The sequence below is a fragment of the Festucalex cinctus genome, chromosome 17 (genome assembly GCF_051991245.1).
Source record: "Festucalex cinctus isolate MCC-2025b chromosome 17, RoL_Fcin_1.0, whole genome shotgun sequence".
NCBI classification, from domain to species: Eukaryota; Metazoa; Chordata; class Actinopteri; order Syngnathiformes; family Syngnathidae; genus Festucalex; species Festucalex cinctus.
Genome location: NC_135427.1, coordinates 12,040,302 through 12,060,303, shown reverse-complemented (window position 1 = coordinate 12,060,303; position 20,002 = coordinate 12,040,302). Strand labels below are relative to the sequence as shown.

The 20,002-nt window shown below is 38.7% G+C and overlaps 1 protein-coding gene across 6 annotated transcripts in view; it reads right to left on the bottom strand.

Annotated features, from left to right (window-relative positions):
- LOC144004699 (glycylpeptide N-tetradecanoyltransferase 1-like) overlaps positions 1-20,002 on the bottom strand; it is a 164,569-nt gene that overhangs the window by 14,688 nt on the left and 129,879 nt on the right. For 2 of the 6 annotated variants that reach the window (XM_077502125.1, XM_077502126.1), the window contains 3 exons: positions 18,667-18,753; positions 16,295-16,421; positions 9,663-9,796 (listed from right to left, as the gene is read on the bottom strand). In XM_077502125.1, coding sequence (XP_077358251.1) covers positions 9,663-9,796; positions 16,295-16,330 — 170 coding nt within the window. In that variant the 5' untranslated portion in view covers positions 16,331-16,421; positions 18,667-18,753. The remainder of the gene's footprint in view (positions 1-9,662; positions 9,797-16,294; positions 16,422-18,666; positions 18,754-20,002) is intronic. The other 4 variants (XM_077502127.1, XM_077502129.1, XM_077502128.1 and 1 more) reach the window with 2 other exon arrangements.

The following is a 20,002-nucleotide window of genomic DNA, read 5'->3' as shown; positions in this document are numbered from 1 at the left end:
ACATTTGGATATCATTACATCCCTACCTTATTGATCTAGAAGTACTGGATTCATATTGTTTTTCATGTGCCTTGCTTGATGAGATGTGAAAAACACAGCTGATCAGCCAACTTTTAAGTGTTTTATTTTTTTTAATTATACAAAAGGTCATTTGGACCATTTTTCGCTTTAACTTGCGAGCCAAGGAAAAAAAAAAAAAAAAAGAATTCTGTCAATGTATTTACAACACAATTTTGCCTTCTGCTAGCTTAATGCTAACATTTCCTTAGATAGGTTAACAGATATAGACATCACTAGCCACCATTGAACTATAATTATCTATTTTTTTTTAAATATAAAATGCCCAAAATGTGCAAAAAATTAGCTGGAATTAAATATGGGTGGCAAATTTACATGCTCAAAAATGTGTCAATAGAATGTAACAGAGTTGATTTTAGTAATAAAATATTTCTCATCTTTAAATTGTATTATTCCTAATTTATTTCCACCAGATATTTAAATCAAGCAAAAGATACATTAACATAAATGTAAAAAAAGAAAATGTGGAAAAAAAAATAAACAGCAAGTGGAGCAGCTCCATATTATTTTACTTCTAATTTCCCCAGGAATACTGTACTAGGCTTAGTTAAAAAACAAACAAACCCCGCCCCCCCAAAAAACAGGATTGACTTTCTCTGTAAACATGTAACCATCTGCAGGTGAATGATGATGGCGGTGAAAGATGAAGCGGAACCCTCTGACTGACCGGCTACCTTTGTGGCGACCATCCCTCCATCCGCCTTGCTTCACAAGATGTGCGGCTGCGTGCCGTGACGGCCACGAAAGCGGCGGACATATGCTCCCCGAAAAGAGGACGAAGATGAAAGGCCGGCTAACTGGCTGACAGCAAAGGCTACACTTAAAAAGAACCTGCCATTAGCGCAAGTAAAAAGCAACAGCGCTGACCCCTCCTGTGGCGGCAGGACTGATAAATCTATTTTGAATCGTCTACCCTGGCCCGCGTGCGTGTGCGTGCGCGTGTGATGATTTACCAGATTTATTTGGGCTTTTAAGGAAAAAGGTGGATGGGCTCTGGGGAAATTAGGGCGTCCATTGCCACGTTGGGGTTCAATCACACATCCAATCCAGGTAGAAAGTAGACGGTAATGGCCTTGATCAGGAGAAAAAGGCGAAATTAAACACTATGCTCGCAAAAAAATGCTTTAGTGCGCACTTCAAAGAGTTGTTTTTTTGATCCACAAGTGAGTCAAATATTGTAGGGCTGTGTTTGAGCTGTGGAAGGGGGAGTTTGTATCGTTAAACCTGCGAGCAAGATCCGGATGTAGCCTCTTGACACACCACCATGTTGAGTCTCTGACCTTATTAACTTAAATTAAATTCACAGAGAACACGTATCCAGCTTCAACAAAACAGCCGCACAAACAATACTAAGTTAGCATTAGCAATGAAGACGAGTCGACGTTAGCCACAGTTGCTAGCGTAGCTTATTCGTAAAGGAGTGTTACTATGATACTAAATGTTGAGCGTTGTATTTTTTTTTTTTAGGATGAAGCACAATTAAAGTGCAATTAATCGAAATTCAATTACAATTTCATTTATTACACTCCACAATAAGCAAAGTGAGCATCTCGAATTCAAGGTGCATTATGGGTAGCGGCGTGGTGCATTGTGGGTAGGGTAGCATGTGGTTTAAGACATCGGGGAAGTTGACTTGCAAGCTTTAAAGTGTACAGTGAGGCAAAGATTGTCACCACTCTAATCTCCGCCATTCAAATTGTTAGGGTAGTTGATAGCCTCGTTTTTTTTTAATGCGCACTTCGCTTCTTGTATACATTTGAACATTTTGTTAAATTTTAAAATAATTAATACATTTTGTTTCATCCAAAATAACTTGCATAATTATAGTGTTTCAAAGAATTTTGTCTCAATTTTTTTATTTGTTTTTTTACGCTTCAAATTTTCTTGTTTTGTACCAAAAAAAAAAAATCCTCCTGCACTCAAACTTCAAGTTTTGTCAACATAAATAAATGTATAAATAAATAAATAAATACATATTATTATTATTATTATTGGAAAATTTTGTTTGGTCCAAAAGGAACTTCCATAATTATAGTGTTACTATTTATAAAAAAAAAAAAAAAAAAAAAAAAAAGTTTCAATATTTTTAAATGCTTAAACATTTTCTTGTTTTGTCCCCAAAAAAATAATCATTTGAATAATCGTGATTTCAATTAGTCCTAAAATAATCGTGATTATTATTTTTTTTCAATAATCGAGCAGCCCTAGGATGAAGAACCAATTAAATATCGATAAGTGGTGAGAAACTTACCAAGCCACAAAAAAAAAAAATCTAATACGTGTTCCAATAAGTGTTTATTGATTCATATATGCTATTTGAACGAAAGATGCAACCGATTGAGAGTACTTTCATCATCTCCCAGACTTAAACCCTACTGAGCATGAATTTTACCAGTTATAAGAGTAAATGTGCAGCACAACCCAACATTTTGTTCCGAACCTGGCCAAAGACTAGAACATTACTTTAAAGAGTGCAATTATCGGCAATACGTTGTCTCTTTCTATATACATTTTTAATTGGACTGTAACAAAAAATCCTGGTATGGTGTAGAAAAAAAATCAATATTTAATTAGCTTGAGCTCTGAGTTCAAACACTAATCTAACAAAGCAACAACACTGCTATCACGATGCAAAAAGTGTATACGTAATTAGCTGTTGTTGACATAATTGTTCAAGACAGATGGGCTGTGCCTCTGTGGCGGCAAAATACAACAATGTTATATTCATGTCAAACGTCAACGCTCTCTTTGCTCCCGTGCAATTAAAGTCACATTTATGGGCGGGAATCAGCCGTTTTTTTTTTGTTTTGTTTTTTTAAATCAAGAGCCGCACTGACTAATGTCTTTTAACACAAGCATTGTAGTGCCACAATCAATATGAGGCTTTAATTATTAAGTGGGTGCGGAGTTGTGCATTAGCAGTCCCGGAGGTGCATAAATTATTCAAGTGATTCAGACAGACCTGCACTGTGCAAGAAATAAGAGAGTAAATCCCATGATTGCAACTCATTCAAAACTACCTGCAAGGGTATGAATCGATAAATTTGCAAAAAAAAAAAAAAAATCCAATTGTTCACATGACGAATGGATTTTTTACACGGAATCTATTTGTAATGTTTTTGGCTAATGCAAATGGTACATTACAGTCAAAGTCAAACTGTTGCTTAGGTTAAAAAACAACAACAAAAAAAACAACAACAAAAAATACAAAACTGGTCTGCTAAGTTGATGGATCAGTGTGAGCGCTGCCCCTCCAAAAGAAAAGTAAACAAAAGAGGGCTGGTGAAAGGAGTGAGTTATTATCTCAGTGCCTTCCTCCATTTTGTGATCCGCCGCCGCACGGCAACGAAGCGTTTTAAAAGTCATTCCCAGAGAGAATCAAATCATCCCTAAAAGCACTAAATGGGGCAGTAAATAGCCCAATAATACACAGCGGTTTCCTCTCTTATGACCACCTTTGTCCCTTCAACAGGGCTGCCTGATTTAACAGCGCCACCTGGGATAGCTTTGGCCAATTAATTTGCGGTAAAGAGAGGCAACGTTGGCTTGAAAGGTGTCATCCTTGGGCGAGGGTCAGACATTAAGTCATTTAACAAGATTAAGTCATATAACACGATATATACAAAAATATATATTTACTGGATATTCTTTATCTATGCATGGAGCGGCTAATATTGGCACTATTGAACTGAAGCAAAAAAATTTCAAAAATTGTTTAGCACTTGCAGTATTTTTTTTATACAGTACGGAGTGACATTTTTCTTATTAAAAAGATAATTCAGAAAAGCTATTTTGGAGCCAATAGCTGTTTTTCCACCAACAAGACCAGGAACTTTGAGTTCTGGGTAAAGAGAGTTCAGCAAAAAAAAGTAAAAGTTCAGCAAGGAATTTAGAATTGTGTTTTCACAGCGAGTTCTCGGTAATTAATTCAATTCCAGCCGATGTAAAAACAACGCCCACAAATTTGACCAATCAGCCGTGGTCATTGCAGCCCGCCTCCTCAAAGTTCCTGCATGCTCAGCAAGACCCTCCTGCTGAGATAGTACTTGGATGCCCCCTGGGGAATTTAAATACCCTGGTAATTGTTGTTGGTGGAAAAACGTGAGAACTGAATTTTACCAAGCTAAACTGAAAAGTTCTCCAAAAGTTCCAGCGGTGGAAAAACGCCTAGTATGACCTAAGAGCTGACTTGGAGCCAATCTCAAGAAGGAGTCATGCCATATTACCTGTGATAAAACTCCTTTCAACTTTGTATTTACTTACAAGAGACCAACTAATTATTATTTTTTTAATGAAGCGCCAATACAAAATGTGATTGGAATTGAAAATTCTTTTCACTATGTTGTGTGGATTTATGTTAAATAACAATTATTAACTTCCCGTTGCTAGAACTTTAATGACTCAATCTCTCATTTCTTAAATATTAACACCTTTAATGTTAATATAACATCAATAAAATGGCAACGTGCATACTACTATATTTAAAGATGCAGGGTCAGCAATTTGTATATTTTTTTTTAATATTGACATCATTCTGCATGCCGAAGTCAAATGCAAACTCAACTGTTGCTAAATTTAAATTCTCACTGGTTTCAACAAAACACTTTATGTAGGTCATGACACCGGTCTCGAACTTCACAACATGCACACGCACACACAAACGTTCCCATCACCAAACTGATTTGCATTCTGATCGCACTCACTGTGAAGTGCATGTAAAATTTGACTGTTAAGCAACAACGCCGGTTTCCAAAAAGGAAATCGCTGCACCATTTTTATGCCGATTTTTACCTGCGTGAAGCATTTCAGTCCATATAATATTCTTATCACACAGCCCCGCAGGGGCAGCCTCTCTCCGGTCTCCTCTTCATTCTTTGCTGTCCCTCTCGGTTCACTTTTTTGGACCGGGATTAAAAGTTCATTTTGTTGAGGTGACATCTTTATAAGGAACTGGTGAGCGACATAAGAAACTACACTAAAAAGAAGTGCTGTAAATGTCAGTTGTAGTCACACAGAATAAATGCATAAAAGGGACCTCACATATCCATCACTCTTGCCTCATGCTGTACATCTTTTTAAAATGAGTGATTGACTACCAATAACCAAAAGCCTTAAACCAGAATAATTAAACTTTTTTTTTTGTTGTTGTCACATCTTAACGCTCATAAAAGTGCCAAAACAAAAACAAGTTAATATAAGCCATGTCAGGATTCCAATGTAGCAGCCCTGGCTAACGTTAGCTTGTTTACAGCGCTAATGCTATCTTAGTCTTGTGAGCGTAGCTCTTTAATTCAAGCTGGACTACGTCTCTTATTTTGTAGCTTGTCAAGGTGGCAGATTAGGAGAATTTGGAGGACTATTTAAAAAAAAAAAAATGTTCATCTGTATGTGTTTCAGTCAAGGTCGGGAATGTCTCAACAGACTTGGGTTTTTTCCCTCCCCACTTAAGTATTAGCAAATTCACTAAATAAAACTATAAAGGCTTTATAGCTACAATTTAAACCAAAATAGTTTAATCAGGATCATTTGAAACATTCTTAACTGTAAGTGTCAAAATAATAAATGTAATGTCATGCTAACAAAATAGCAGCCATGCTAACATTATCTTGTTTACAGTGATAATGCTAGCACATCTCTTTTGTTAAAACTGGACAATGTTCGCTCTGTCTCACTATCACAACTACACAATTGAACTTAAAAATTGCATCCTACATTTTCCTCATGTTCTCTTACAAACGTGTATCTTATTTTGTAGCTTGCCAGGGATGCATAGGAGAGTTTGGAGGACTGCCATCAAATTGTTTTTAAACAATTTTGAAAATTGCTCCTATTTCTCTGGACACCTTGAGATCAATTATCCGTAAGTGGTTCAGTGAAGGTCGAGAAAGTCTCAACAGGCTTGTTTTTCCTCATTTTTTTTCATCACTACCCGCTGCTCACACATTTAATCCCGCCTCTTAAACGGCATTCTTAATCCTCCTTTAAAAACACGAGAGGGGGGAAACTCTTGAGAAATGTTGAATTAAAATGTGAGAACACATCCAGTGGAGATGATTTAGCGCCTACTTTCAACGCAAAGTAGGCTTGAGGTCCAATTAAAGTGTGAGACTTTGGAAAAACGGAGTTTTCACTTCTAATCGCCGCACAGGTGTCTTTTCAGGAAATGATTTATTGTTTTAGTGTTATTCACCTCCGAGGCGCCGATTTTCCTGCTCCCTGATGATATATCCGGGTCGAGAAGCAGTTTCGTGCGCTGCTATCGTCTCGTTGAAGCGAGTGTGTATAGTTTAATGCAGTAGTCGGAGCCGGGTTCATCACGTGACTGTTTAAAATGCGGCAGCAGACCCGTGGCACGGATCAGGGAATGTGTCACTTTTATAGCGCTGCTCTTGTCTCGACATTACACGGCTCACTTTAAATGGATTCCATATAGCCGGAGCGGAGCTAAAGGGCACCAACTTTAGTCAGAAATAATAAGTCAGAAGTTTTTTGAAGTGTTTGTTGATTTTCCAGCACTGTTTTTTTCCCTGTATTTCTGTCACACAAGACAAGTGAAAGTAGGCAAAATAGAATATTTTTTGTCAATGTACAAACAAAAAACAAACCTCTACGCTGCTCATTGCATCAATATTTTCTTAATTTTCTCGATATCAATCTGACATAATACTGCTGGATAGTCCGCAGTTCACCTCTTCAGTATTTTGGCTTGTTGATAACATCTCTCAGCATTCACAAGCAATTTCGGAGCAAATAGTAAACATTTTTGGCTGGCGAGTATGTTCGAACATACTCTCAAATATGTTTGAACTTATTGAAATATGTTCGAAAGTATTGAAATACGTTTGAACTTACTCGCAAATACGTTCGAATTTACTCGCAAATACGTTCGAACATACTCACAAATATGTTCGAACATACAAATATATTCGAACATACTCGCAAATACAGTGATACCTCGGCTGACGAACGCTTTAGCTCACGAACTTTTCGCCTCACGAACATTAAATTCGCGAGAATTTAGTCTCTGCTGACGAACTACTTTTCGGCGGACGAACCAAACCACGCGGTCGAACAGCACCACGGTGGCGGCCACGAGAAGCTGACGCACGCTCACGGCGTCCCAGTTCGTCACCCCCTTTCTTTTAGTGCGGACGCAGTTTGTGTTTGATAGACATTTTGAGTGTACTTTTGCTATTATGGGACCGAAAAAGACCCCACCACAGGCTAGTGTTAAGCCTAATGCTTACCAGCGAGGGACGGCGATTCGGCGGCGCGTTTGCATTGTAGTCAATGGAGTTCGCGCCACTAAAAAAAGCGAAAGTGCCATCACGTACCTCAAAAAAGGAGAAAATCGTGCCACGGCTGTTTAGTCCCAGGAAAGAGGTGAAAGTAGTTGGCGGTGCTCACTTTTTGTTGACTCGCTAAAGTGCTCCACTTCCTTGTTCACCAAGGGACACGCCTCCTCCGCTCCGGTGAGCACGAAAGTGCGAATGAGCGACAATCGTTTCATAAATACTCTACGCGGTGAAACGCTCGCGAATGAAGTAAGTCTACCATTGCTACTATCCTTAAGAACTACCATCACAAAGTAAAATAAAACGACTTTATTATACAGTACAATTTATTTCTTTAATTACAATACAAGAGCACATTTATTATACATAAAATAAGGTATATTTTTGTGTAGTTTTAAGGCTTATTTAGTAGAAAATTATGTTTTATAGGGACCTGGGAACGGATTATTCTCATTTTAATGGTTTCTTATGGGAAATAAATGTTGGGAAGAAGAACTTTTCGGCTTACACACACTTTCTGGGAACCAATTATGTTCGTGAGCCGAGGTATCACTGTATGTTTGTACATACTCGCAAATATGTTCGAACGTACATGTAGGCTCCATGCTATAAAGTTAGCATACCTTCCCATAATGCCACGGGGTATTATTTGCACATTCGCGAGTGAAAACAAAACCCAATTTTTAAGGCATTTGGGCCACATTACCAATTCATTAGAAAATTAAGTAGACAAAAAACAGTCTGCCGTGCATGATTTAGGTTCGTCATTTTTCGCCCCATAATGCAGTGGGGTATTACGCTTGCGCACTTGAGTACCGCAGTAATCGATCGGCGGGACAGAGCCTCGCCGACAGGGAAAATTCAGTCAGTAAACGTCGTAACTGCGTCAATTGCGCAAGCGCAATACCCCATGGCATTATGGGAAGGTATGCTAACTTTGTAGCATGTAGCCTACAAGTACGTTCGAACATATTAGCGAGTATGTTCGAACCTATTTGCGAATTTGTTCAAACATATTTGCGAATTTGTTTGAACATATTTGCCAAAAATGTTATCCCAATTACTGATAATTGTCTCCTTTTCTTCACAGTTGCCCTCAAGTAGTCCTAAAGCCGCACAGAGAGCGAATAAACAATGATTTTTCACCAACGGTAAAAGGTTGATTAGAATTCCGTTTAGGAGAGCCGCTCAGTAGAAACTCCCGCGGTGAAGGTTGCCGACTGGAAGCTAATAATCTCAATGGCCATTGAGCTCCATACGCCTCCATTTCAGTACAAACAACATAGAAATTAATCGAACAGCCATCAACCTCGACATCTCTGGCTTTACTTTTTTTCTTTTTTGTTTTCCCTTCCCTCAGCGTTTGCAGGGCTCACCGTTGGGCATCTTGGACTGCCTTCAATATTTCAACAAGCTGAACTCGGGGAACTTCATTATAAGTTTGTAATTCACGCCGCAGCGATACTTTGTCCTGAGGATGACAGCTTTGACGGCTTACTGGGGTAATGACTGTTAATATGCAACTTTTTCAGAATCCCGATTTTCGGTTGACCGTTCTGAAATTAAATTTTAACCCCCCCCCCCCCCCCCCCCCAACCCCCCCCCCCCCCCCCCCCACCCCCCCTCAAAAGCTACGCCTGCTGTCCTCACAATTAATTAACGTGTCTGATACACGAAGGGAAGAGGATACACTGCGGGGGTAGCCGGACAGCCAAGAATGTAAAAGTAATAACTACATGAAGGAGCACACTTCAGAGATGCTTTGATCACATCATATTAGTGGTCAGCATGTATATACGCTCTTATGCATACACTAATATAAGACGTTTGAATCATTTTGAAGCATTAAAGAAGCGAGATTTAAGTTACCACCGCAGAACACTCAAGGTACAAAGATTGAAATCCCTAATTTGACTCTACTTCCTCTGTCATCACCTGAACAGATATTTATACGTTTCGTTAATGTTTTCATTTGTAATGAATAGAAATCCAACAGGCAAAGATGAAATACATCTTTCTAGTAAGTTACAACATCGAGTCAAAATTGCAAAGCACAGTGGGCTTTCCCCGACTTCTATAACAGCAGTACTACACATATTTTCAACCAACTTATTTGAAGTTTTAAAATATCCTAAACCCACACATGCACTTTTTTTTTTTTTTTTTTTTTTTTTTAAACGTAATGTCTACTTCTCTCTTTACAAGCCAGTGAAACATCCTGTCAGAGAAAGACGCTCAGAAATCATTTAAGCGAAGCACAAAGGAGAACAGTGTTGATTTGATGTTTACCATTTCTGGCTGCTGTCCACCTGCGACGTTATCATGCTTGCGACTCTCCTTGCATGTGGCTGGTAGATACTCGGAAGCAACTTGCCGGACGTCCTTGGATCTTTTGGCATCGAGCTGCTGTCTTTGCCGTGAGGCTGGTCGCATGTGGTTTAGCAGCAAGCATCCAGTGGCGGAATTCCAGCATCCAGTAGCATGAAATATAAAGCAGTTTTTATTGAAAATTGGGAGAAGAACGAGTCTGGAATGTGTTTGGAATAAAGCTTGTTCAGTTATAAATCTGGAGGTTTGCAATATCTTGCACAAGATATCGTTCACTTGGTAAACTGCGCATTTGTGTATTTTTTTTCAAAATTCAAACATCAAAATCAGTCGTAGTCGGAGGATAGACCCTTGTGGAACACCTCATGAGATTGGTGTTGCTTTACATTACAAAGCACTGCTCGATATTGTTTGCATTCATCTTAGAAAGGTGTATATACTGTAGTATGACGTTCACATGCTTATGCTATCACTAGTGCTGTCAAAAATAAAGCGTTAATTAATTAACCCAAATAATTATCGCATTAATCATGTATTAATATAGATTAATCGCACTATTCATTTTGACCACGGATTATCCTTTAGCTTGACAGCGGATGGCTGCGTTAAAGGTAGCACAAATTGATTGAGTAAGAAACATAATTACATGCATTAAAGTAAAGCATTTAATAAATGTTTGTGTATGACATTCAGAATATTTGTTCTTGTCAAAATATTGGGGTAATTTTCCCCCCATTTTTAATTTTGCAAGTAATTAACAGAGATGGGGAATCCAGGTCCAGAAAGTAAAAAACCTGCCGGAGTTTGGCTTTAGCTACAGGTGCTTGTACTCAACCGGCAGGTAAATGAGGTCATTACGAGGAGCGACTGTGGCTAAAGCCAAACTCGGGCAGGGTTTTTACTTTCTTGAACAGGTTTTTCCCATCTCTGGAAATTAACTGATTAGAAAAAAAGAGGAGAAAGAGTGTGCGCAGCACATTAAACATTAAATGTCGAAAGGATTAACGCAACAGGTGCTCTTCAAATTTGGTGGGCAAAAAATGTTAAAAAAGCCTTTTTTAAATAAGCGATTAATCAAAATTCTAAGATGTGATTGATTAAAAAATTTAATCGTTTGACAGCTCTAGTTCTCACTTTAAAAAAAAAAATGGTGGTCATAGGACTGAGCCTTGAGGTACACCTCGTAAATGAACTAACAAGCTGCGAATTACAACTTGTCGTATTTAAGTAAAAGCAACTCCCAATTTTTGCACCACATTTAGATTATCAGCTTACTTGAAAAATGAACTAGTCAATGGTAGCCATAGGACTGATCCCTGAGGAGTTTTTAATCAAGTTTAAAATGCTTAGTATAACTTATTTCACTGTGTTGCCGTAACTTTAACAGTAAATCGCAACACTAGGGATTGATTAGATTCCTCAAGAGCAACTCCGGTTCGATCGGAACAAATCAATTTTCCCCACAACAATTTAAAGTGCGAAATTCACAAGAGGCAAAACAAGCGGGACCAAATACGATTAGTATCAAATCAGAGGCAGACCAGTTTGGGATTATAAAATCTGCAGAGCAAAGTTGTGTTTCAAAAAGGTGTTGAACCTGAGGCAGTTTCTAAATGTGTGAGAAGCTCTGTTCAGGTGAGACTTTCTTTATTTAAACCCTCAACTCATAGAGAGATCACAGTTTCTGGCAGGCAGTTCACGTTTCCTTCCAATATCTTTTCAAAGTGATTGATGGATTACCATGACGTTTTGGGCTAACCATTTATATATTACGTAACAATTTCACAGCCATCCCGAGGATCATTCAATTTTCACTTGTGTGCCTTATCTGGAGGGTTGACGCAAACTCCGCCAATTCTGTGTATTCTGGCCCACAATGGCCACGCCTATTAACTCGGCCAAGAAAGCTTCAAAAGGGATACATCTTCATTCAAAAATAACCTACATTTTTTTTTTGTCTTTTTTTTTTTTTTTTTTTTTTTTTAGATATTGGAGCTGAGAAGTTTGACTTTCACACACGGGCACACCGAGTGAGGCAGGAAATTGAAACAATGATGAAACCTGAGCGTAATGTTCAAGGCTGTGAGAGCAAAGGAATGACAAACGTCAGTCACTCCTCAAATAACGTCTTTGTGAAGCCATGCCTGACGGAGTAGCTACATAAAAGCCAGTTGAAATGTGACAACTTCCGAGCTCCGCAGGGGTCACAAGAAAAACTTTAGTCATGTCAAGAAATGATCTTTGATGGACAGATTTGTTGTGATATAGAGTGCAATTCACACATTGAGGCCAACTGTGTAACTTTGAAGAAGTGCACTACAATTTGCCAATTCGGAGGTTTGACTTGCTTCATTGGACGAAGGTAATTTTAGCAGTTAGATTTCAAGACCCACGTGTCAAACAACAACCATTTTTGGATTAATCTCTTATTAACGCCAATGAGGTGAAATATAGACATATACATTCATGTTACTTGAAAATGTTATTAACGATAGTGTTAGTAACTGTGCAGCACTTCATGAGATTCAGCTGACAGTTGATGTACATTCCAAAACATCATGAGAAGGCTCGATATGGTTTGCATGCATCTTAGAAATGTGTATATTTGTGACATTTATATTCTTATATATTGAACGATGGTGGTAGCAGAACTGAGCCCTGAGGTACACCCCGTGATTGAACTGGGAATTATCACTTGTTATACAGAATTAAAAGCACTTCTCCCAATTTTTGCACCAAATTTAGATTTGCATTATCATCTTAATTGAAAAATGAACTAATCACTGGTGGCCTTAGGACTGATCCCTGAGGAACGCCAAATGAAATTTGGCTTCACAATCAAGCATTTAAACAGAAGTGTGGAAGGAAGCCTCACAATAAATAGCAATGGGTTAAATAAAATGCTGCATACAAGTTGTTCAAAACAATACAGGGAATTGTTTAATACATTGCCTCAAAACAAAAGAAAAACATTCGGAAAGAAGAGCGATTAAATAAATGCGTCTGAACCTCATACAAAATTGGCTTTGCCCTCTGAGCACAAACAAAAAAAGGATAGGCCGCTACACAATTTATTTTTTAGAAAATAAACAGAACAAAGATGGTTTTGTTTCACAGCAACGCCGGAGAGCATAAAAGAATATAAAAAAAATTAAGATTAATAAATTGCACTGGGAAGCACGGAATTCTATTTGTACACTGCAGAATGTTTCGAAAGTCAGAAACATCAGACAATGGAAAAAAAAATAATCTTGTGTAATCATGATATGTTAACATTTTTATAGTTTGTGAACAGTTTAATGATTCGGCCCAATTTTGTATTGATTAAATAAAAAAATAAAAATGTACATACTTTAGCAATTGCCCGCATCTTTCTTATGTCTCGTGCATCAACTGTGAGCATATGCAAATGTTTGCAAATCTGATCCAAATGACCATTGTTCGGCCTTGACGTCACACTGAGCTGCAATCGCAATGGATGAAGATATATAACTTGCAGATGTAATGGCAGTACAGTATTTAAGATACACTACTTCATTGATTTCACAATGCAGCCAAGGACACCGTAAATGGGAAATGAACACATTTATTGTCCCGGGGATCTTGTATGCGTGTTTGTGTTTGTGGCCGGAGGCCATTCAATGCCATCTGTTAAATAATGAGTCACCTGCTAAGTCCATAACAGCAGTTGTGTGTTATTCTCGCCAAAGTGTTGTCAAAGAATACGAAGATCATTAACTCTCATTACAGCAACACAACTCACTTGAACGACAACAAAGACCCTCTCAGCTCCTTAGTTCTTCGCAGAAGATAAAGCCATACCGTCAAAGCTAACTTCCACCTTAAGGCACCACTTCATTATAATGTTTTACTTTTTATGTTCATTTGTAAATGGTGCTTGCGGATATAATTTGCGGCGCTGCATCCTATTGACAGCTATGTCTTGATGTTGCGCTCTTGTGTCAAATTTTTAAGCATGTGGCATCTTAATTACAAAATAATACATTACAGCAATTGATGGAGGAAACACATTTAATATCTTCATGACAAAACATCACTCCCCACATTGTAATGACCACTGTTTATTAAAAATGAAATTAGCAAACTATTGGTGAGTAAATAATTTAATCTCCTTGCTCCTGACCTCTGCTCGTGTCTGCTGCCGTTATGACAAATACCAAAACAACACGCGTACACAGCTAGTGCAGCCGGCCATGTAGAAATAACATCAACTAATCAAAATATCTGATGAGAACGAGATTGAATGTGTGTGCGTGTGTGTTGGGGTTCGTGGTGAGGTCAGCCTGCAGCCGGATTGTTCAACGGTGATTCAACTCTAATTGCACAAGCTGATAATAAGGAACGCATTCCAACACACGGATGGATGTGTCCCACTTCAGGTGATTCATCACACAATCAGACGAGACGGAAAGGAAGGGGATGTGAGACACATTAATGCATGTCTAATGAGCGACCGCGTTCCCGTGATGAATCGCAGCGCAGACGTTGTGACTAGTTGACATCAAACGGCATGGCCCCAATGCGCAAACGTGGCTCATGCCAATTTTTGGACCGATAAATACAATTGGTTGAGACTACTTTGCACTGTAGCCTCTCACAGAAGAGCTAGCATTAGCCTTTTTAGCTTTTTGGACCAACTGCATGCACTTTTATACACTAACGTATGCCACAGCTAATGTTAGCATTAGCATCTGGAGTGACATATTCAATACTTGTTGGACAGCAACGGTTGCTTACAAAACAACAGGGTGGTAGTGTAGCCACTCACAGATGAGCCTTTTTAGCTTTTTGGAAAAACTACACGCCCTTTTATACACTAACACAATAAGCTACAGCTAATGTTAGCATTAGCCTTTTGAGTAAGGTATTCAATAGTTGTTCAACAGCAACAGTTTCTTTCAATACAACACGGCGGTAGTGTGGCCTCTCACAGATGAGCTAGCATTATTCTTTTTAGCTTTTTGATCCAAATTTTTGCACTTTTATACAGTGACAACATATGCCACAACCAATGTTAGCATTAGCATCTTGAATAACATATTCAATAGTTGTCCAACCGCAACAGTGTCTTTCAATACAACACGGCGGTAGTGTGGCCACTCACAGGAAAGCTAGCATTAGCCTTTTTAGCCTTTTCGGCCAACTGTATGCACTTTAGTGACACCGCATACCACAGCTAACATAGCGTTAGCACCTGGAGTAATGTATCCAATACTTGTTGGACGGCTCACAGCAGCAGTTGCTTTCAAAACAACAAAGTGGGAGTAATGAATGTGAAGCTTAACTCTTAAATGACCTGTGAGGTGAGAATAAAAACTTCTTCCAAATTTGACATACCACACAAAGTGTTTTTAATCTTGTTTCTCAACACTTATCTGGATCCAAACAAAAATTGAATGGTTTCGTGCTTGGCTAGAGTTTCAAAAGGATCTCGCTAACCTTACCGAGAATGTAGGTAAAAAGAGGAGGAAAATAGTTTAGCGTAACAACTTGCTCTTGGCTACCCTACTATGCTATAAGAGCAGCAGAATGCAACTTTCATGACATACTAATAAAACAACAGTTAGCTCACGGCAACATGAACCAATTTATGTTGTTTTGCTTCCATACTCCTTTGCGCCTCTTATCAAGGATGCCTGGGAACAATACACGACCATCTGCCGATTTCTATATCTAACCGCCAACCTGCCGGTCTGTCGCTCTTATGAGACCATCACTCATTTATCGCACTCCCCTAAAATTATATCCTTTCATATACATTGACTTTAATGCTAAAGAGATATTTCACTGGCAAAGAGACAAATGAAACTGGCAGGATGAATGCACTCCCATGGCGACCACTTTTGTTGTTGACTCATGATATAAAAGTTATTCGCCTTCTTTGATTTCCCAGTAGAATGGAAAACAAGACGGGAGATGTGGATTTGGAAAAGAGATCGAAAAAGGATGGATGGCGATAAAGAAAAAAGAACTATGAAGTGGGATGACAGATGAGTGTGAGATGAATGGGGAAAAGTCAAAAACGGCGGCGATTGTCATCTGACAGAAAAGTAATGGGATGAAACACAGATTGTTGTTTTTTTTCCCTCCCGCAAGCTTGAGGCCATTGCCAAGTTTAGCGCAACACGCAAAATTGTTTATGCATCCACCCGGCCAACCATCCACCCATCCCTTCATCCATCTGTCTGCTTTTGGCCTTCCCTTCATTCTTTCTCCTTTGGGCAAAGGAGCACATCTTGATTGTCGTTTCTGTGCTTTCTCAGCCACGGCGAGTTCTATAGACCTTTACGGCAAGATTCATTCACAGTCGATAAATCAAACCACAAAAATATCGCGAAAATCAACAGGGGCTCTTGTCTTGAAAGACATCCATTCAATGTCAATGGGATTTAGTTTATGGTTTTGTTGTACTAACGACAAACGGAATACAAGCACTGTTTAACTAGTACATGCATGGCTTGCACTAAACGTTCAAAAAGATCCTTTTTTACCTTCCTTTTCTTCTTGAGACTGATCAGATACTCAAAGAAATTATGAAGCAGACCCCGACAAGCTCAAGTGCAAGCAATTACCTGCAGAATAGAGCTGTTGACGCCGCCGCGTGACATTTAGTGCCGTGTCCGAGATACCCGAGCTTGGCCTCACTTATCTTGAGTGAGTAATGGAAGCCCCTGTCCCTTCAAGAGACGCGCAACGTCCCTGTGAGCAGCAGGACGGAAGATGTTTCAAGTCTTTATTCAGACCAAGTTTTGCAGGCAAGATTTCATTCCATTTTATACATTCAACACATCACTGTGACATTAAAACAGCCTTCCATATGTGACATTAAAACCGGGATATTTATGGAATAAATAAAGGAATTGCTTACGTGCTGGCAATGAAGTTTAGATAAGCCAGTTTAGCTTAATGCTAACAAACAAAAGAGAAACATGTAGCATGTTTGAAATATATGTGGACACATAGAAAAAAATATAGGTATAAACAGGTATAGTTACCTGCTGCAAAGAATGACAATATTACTGCAGCTTACTCAGGAGTTTTAACCGGCTTCCTGTTAATGCATTTGTCTGCATCATGCTGCCCCCTGGTGGCCAGAAGGAGCAACACAACGTCAATAGAATTGAAAATGATTCTTTTTTTTTTGTATTACAGTTTCAGAAACTAACTCGAGGCCTGATCACTGAGCTACAAGCTGCATCATTATGAGCTACACGAGATCACGTGATCTGCAACAAAATGACGCGGGTGAATCAATGCGAGGCTTTGTTGCGCTTAGGAGCGATCACAGCGCAGCCGTCTGCAAACACGCTAATGAGAGGATGAAAGGATTTTATTGACTTGCCTTTGCTTTCAAGTCACAGCCACCAAAATAGAATGGACTTTATATATTAGAGATGAGAAAGTACTGGTTATATTATAGTGGGTGTAAAAACTCTACACACCCTGTCACAATTTAACACTTTAAAAACAACCTTTGAGAAGTCAATACAAAACAAATGTGCCCTCCCTCAGATTCGAACTAAAGTTACCAGCTAAAGTGCCTCTGAATCACAACAGTGAAACTTCAGTTGTTCTTGTAGGCTTTTCCCTGAGCATTTTTCTGCTTTCAAACAGGTTTAACACTAACTGCTATTTCAAACGGGCTAAAAAGTTCAACCTTGCTTTCATTGGACCAGAACAACATCTCCCAAATGAAAAATGTGTACATTGCTCGTACGCACATCTGCTCTACACAAGATATTTGTTTTAAAAAATAAGGCCAAAACATAATGCCTCATAAGATCAAAGTAGTTAAGTCATCACTGATGAATGAATGTAGCTGTTAGAAATATATATACAATATTATTGCTTCCAAAAGCAATTAGAAGTTATTAGTGTATTACAATTTAAGTCAATAAATTACACTAAAGTGTGTGATAAGAGGCCTCCTCCAAAATTTTGACACTGAAGTGAGCTTCTGTCAATTACTTCATATTATTTTGTAATACAGCAATTATTTTATTTATTGGTCGTAGAAGCTTAGTGGCATACTTGAAGCAAGGACGATGAGCATTTTTTTTTTTTTTTTTTTTTTTACACATTCCTCCCTGTCGATATAAGTTCATGCTGTAAGTTGCACTACAACGTTTCTATTTTTTCCCAACGCTCTTGCAGGCCACATACGGCCGGACATATCCCCGCCCAACACAATTTTATAACTCTTTCCATTGTTTTACTTTACATTTGTCACTTACACACCTCCAGGCTTCGCCGGCTGACAAGCTAAATTACATTTTTGTGCATAGTTACACCCTCAGATGATGTGTGACTTCACTCATACGCCGCGGTGATATTGCCGTTTTAATTCCGCTTATGTTCTCGGCCACACTTCATCAAGCAGAATCTTGTCCAGGAGCGGCGACGTAAGACAGAACAAATTAACACGGCCACAAAAGAAATGAAGCCTATTTTTTTTCTCTTTTAAGCCAAAGCCAGTGATGCAAAGAAAGAGAGACAGAATTCATTTGTTGCTTTTCTCCCTCCCTTAATGCCACCTTTGCTCGGCTCGGACAGTGACGTTGAATCAATTACCATAAGAATGTGTAAAAAACCTCCCGTAATTACCATTTTGGAATTACCCAAAAGTCAGTGGTATGCTTCAAATGAACTTAGCGCTCTGTTCTGCATTATGCTTCTTGCAGCTTGTTCGTGTTGTATTTGTTCTGTGCAGTGAATCACAAAATGGGAAATTGGCTGTGTATGCAAATGGCCTGCGCTGTTAATACAAAGTATAAATGCACTTTGGACTCTCATTTCCATACAAGTGCCTTAGATCACATCTTTACATCTTAACTTTCATTTAAAACTCAGCATGCCAAATGTCGTGCTTTAACAATGGCTGAAAAAGACCATTGAAATGAAAAAGGCTCTTCACACGTGAAAAAGTTCCAATGTGTAAATATACCTGTTTGTGAGGCTGTCAGCATGAATTATTCAGCAGCTAGGATCCATTTACAGATAGAGACTTTTAAAGTACTCTCCAACCCGCTACCTGGAATCATAAAACAAGTAGCAAAATTGAAAAATGAAAATATTTTCTCACACCATCTACTGATTCCATCACAAAACACTTGATTCCGGTGTTAAACAAGCTAGCTGTGTTAGCTTAGCAATTAGCATAGCTTCTCTGTCGTTTCTCTTCGTGAGAATGATACTAGTTAAAAATATAGCTTATTGCCGCCACAGAGGCAATAATTTACTAATTTAGGAACGACTCAGTGACGTGTTTACGCGCACTATTAGCCAACCAAAGCTCGTTGCTAGCTAGCTGCGGCGGAGTAAGTAGCAGAGCTTCCCTCGTGACATGAACCCAGCAAAGCTTTTTGGGACCAGTATATTCTCCGTTTTGCTCTTCAATGTGATTTAATAAGACATAAAAATGTAAATTTTTTTCCTCGCAAATTGCGATGTGAAACCGCTTAATGTCGGTTGTCAAAGTCATGTGACGAAAAGGTGCGACAAAATGTGATCAGGATATCCACAAGGCTGGACTTCTGCTGCAAACAAACAAAAAATGTACTTAAAATATAACTATCCACATTTCATGAAAAGTTAAAATTGTTCCTCCCCTTTTTATTGAGGCGATAGCTTCAAAGCGTTAAAAAGTGTACGGCACAACACTGCTTATTTTCCCGGGCCCTTCATCTTTTCCCCTGTTGAACACAAAAGATAAGGAAGATTTTCCGGCTTTATCAATACTTAATTCAGCCGTGTGCTTGCCAGCGTTGCGCGCATTTATTTATGTGAGCTGAATGGCGCTTCTGGTCAGTGTTTATCCTTCCCTGAATACCTCTTTGTATTTAAAAAGTCTGAGTTTGAGTGTGAAAACCTCAATTCTACAGTGCATTTGAGGAGAAAAGGAGGAAATGGCTCAGATGGGAGATTATTTATTTGATCTCCCCAACAAATGCCAAATCTGGTTTAAGACTTTCTAATGAGGTGTTAATTTGGTCAAATCAAGATTTTGATCAGCATTATCCCCAATTAACCCGACTGACTCAAGTGTAGCATCTCATAGAGGGGAATTTTCTCTTTTGTTCTTTTCAAGGAGAACTTAAGACACTGCAGGTATTCTATCTATCTATCTATTGGGGGGGGGGGGGGCAAAAAATCGATTCATAAAAGAATTGAGATTTTCATTTATTAATCAAATCAATATTAAATCCAAAAATCGATTTTATTTAAATTAGAAATGAAGAAAAAGGGGAAAAGGCAGTTGTAGCCCACATGCTGTTTTTGTG